At 41.4% G+C, this 1,970-nt stretch overlaps 1 protein-coding gene across 1 annotated transcript in view; it reads left to right on the forward strand.

Moving 5' to 3' along the window:
* Positions 1-395: 395 nt before the first annotated feature.
* LOC104528924 (tumor suppressor candidate 3) overlaps positions 396-1,970 on the forward strand; it is a gene marked incomplete at its 3' end in the record, with an annotated part of 26,257 nt that continues 24,682 nt past the window's right edge. Inside the window, exon 1 of the mRNA XM_010173082.1 lies at positions 396-565. Coding sequence (XP_010171384.2) covers positions 426-565 — 140 coding nt within the window. The remainder of the gene's footprint in view (positions 566-1,970) is intronic.

Raw genomic sequence — 1,970 nt, forward strand, 5'->3', positions numbered from 1 at the left:
TGACTGACGATATCTTGCTGTGATTTTTACGAAATAGAATAAATATAATGCTGCATTTACCAAAGCTTCCAATTTTTAATGAAAGTTAAATAGTTGCTGTATTAGTATCTTATATTTAGACAGTCAGACTTACTCTACTCGTCTGCCTTCTGTAGCAGTCTGTTTCATTTCATTTTATATATCCTTTCTCTTTAAGACCACATTAAGTTATTTTTTTTAAGTACTTAAAATCTACTTGTCTCCATAGAAGACTAAATTGTGCAATACGCTACGTAAAGATGCCTTCAGCCTTCTGTGTTAGTCCACAGGAGCCCTGAGGAAGCAAAAGCAGAATATAGGTACAAAATACTTGAAGTTTAAGCTTAGACATTTCTCATCTTTGTCCTCAATTACAGAATCTTTTGGCTGAGAAGGTGGAACAGCTGATGGAGTGGAGCTCAAGGCGCTCAGTCATCCGCATGAATGGAGACAAATTCCGAAGATTTGTGAAGGCTCCACCTCGTAACTACTCTGTGATAGTGATGTTCACTGCTCTCCAGCCACAGCGACAGTGCTCTGTTTGCAGGTAATTTATAACTTCGTGATGTTTTTCATCTTCCTCTCCACAGTTTTCAAGTGAATGTTTTAATCAATGTGCAATGCACTGAGTAGGATTGTTCTTTGCATGGGACAGCTGCTTACTATTTAACAGGCTCATGTGTTTGTTACAGCATCTTTTCAACTGCCTTTTAATCTATGTCATATTTTAGAAGTCATTCTAGTTTTGGGTTTTATGAAATTAAAGTTGAATAAAATGTCCAAAACTGAGGAAGACTTTCTCTTTAAGGAGGCTGCTTTGTTTTATTATCAGTTGACCATGATCTTTCCAAAGATGTTTTGTGACAGAACGTGACCCATTTAATAATATGACACTTCACTGATTTCTTCAGTTAAGAGACCTACAAGGCTCTGATGCAGATGTGAGCTACCCTGTGATCTCACAGCTTTAAACAGTTTTTACATGTAAGCACCCTTTTCCATGCGGACATACTTATTGTGGAATACTGTCTGGCACTGCACTTTGATGTGTTCTGGTGACTCCTTTTAGAACACGTTTTAGAGTGACTCTGGTATTCTTCTAATTTCAAGATCTTTCTCTGCAAGTTCCTAGTTCAGTAAATTAATCCAAAAATGACTAATGATAGACATGTAAATAGGGCCAAGGGACTGAAAGGTAGTCATACACTTAATTCATAGAATGAATCATAGAATCATAGAATGGTTTGGATTGGAAGGGACCTCAAAGATCATCTAGTTCCAATCCCCCTGCCATCAGCAGGGACACCTTCCACTAGATCAGGTTGCTCAAAGCCTCATCCAGCCTGGTCTTAAACACTTCCAGGGAGGGGGCATCAACAACTTCCTTGGGCAACCTGTTCCAGTGTCTGACCATCCTTACAGTAAATAACTTCTTCCTAATATCTAATCTAAACCTCCCCTCTTTCAGTTTAAACCCATTTCCCCTTGTCTTGTCATTAGTTGCCCTTATGAAAAGTCCCTCCCCAGCTTTCTTGTAGGCCCCCTTCAGGTATTGGAAGGCCGCTATAAGATCTCCCCAGAGCCTTCTCATTTCCAGGCTGAACAGCCCCAACTCTTTCAGCCTGTCTTCATAGGAGAGGTGCTCCAGCCCTCGGATCATCCTGGTGGCCCTTCTCTGGACTTGTTCTAACTGGTCCATGTCTTTCTTATGTTGAGGGCTCCAGAACTGGACGCAGTACTCCAGGTGGGGCCTTACAAGAGCGGAGTAGAGGGGGAGAATCACCTCCCTCGACCTGCTGGACACGCTTCTCTTGATGCAGCCCAGGATACGGTTGGCCTTCTGGGCTGCAAGCGCACATTGTTCTGCTCGTGTTTAATTACCTTATTAAAACAGAAACTGAGCTAATGTCCTGGTTTTTGCTAGGGTAGAGTTAACTTTCTTCTTAGTAGCT

Source organism: Antrostomus carolinensis, unplaced genomic scaffold (assembly GCF_000700745.2).
Source record: "Antrostomus carolinensis isolate BGI_N321 unplaced genomic scaffold, ASM70074v2 scaffold12418, whole genome shotgun sequence".
NCBI lineage: Eukaryota > Metazoa > Chordata > Aves > Caprimulgiformes > Caprimulgidae > Antrostomus > Antrostomus carolinensis.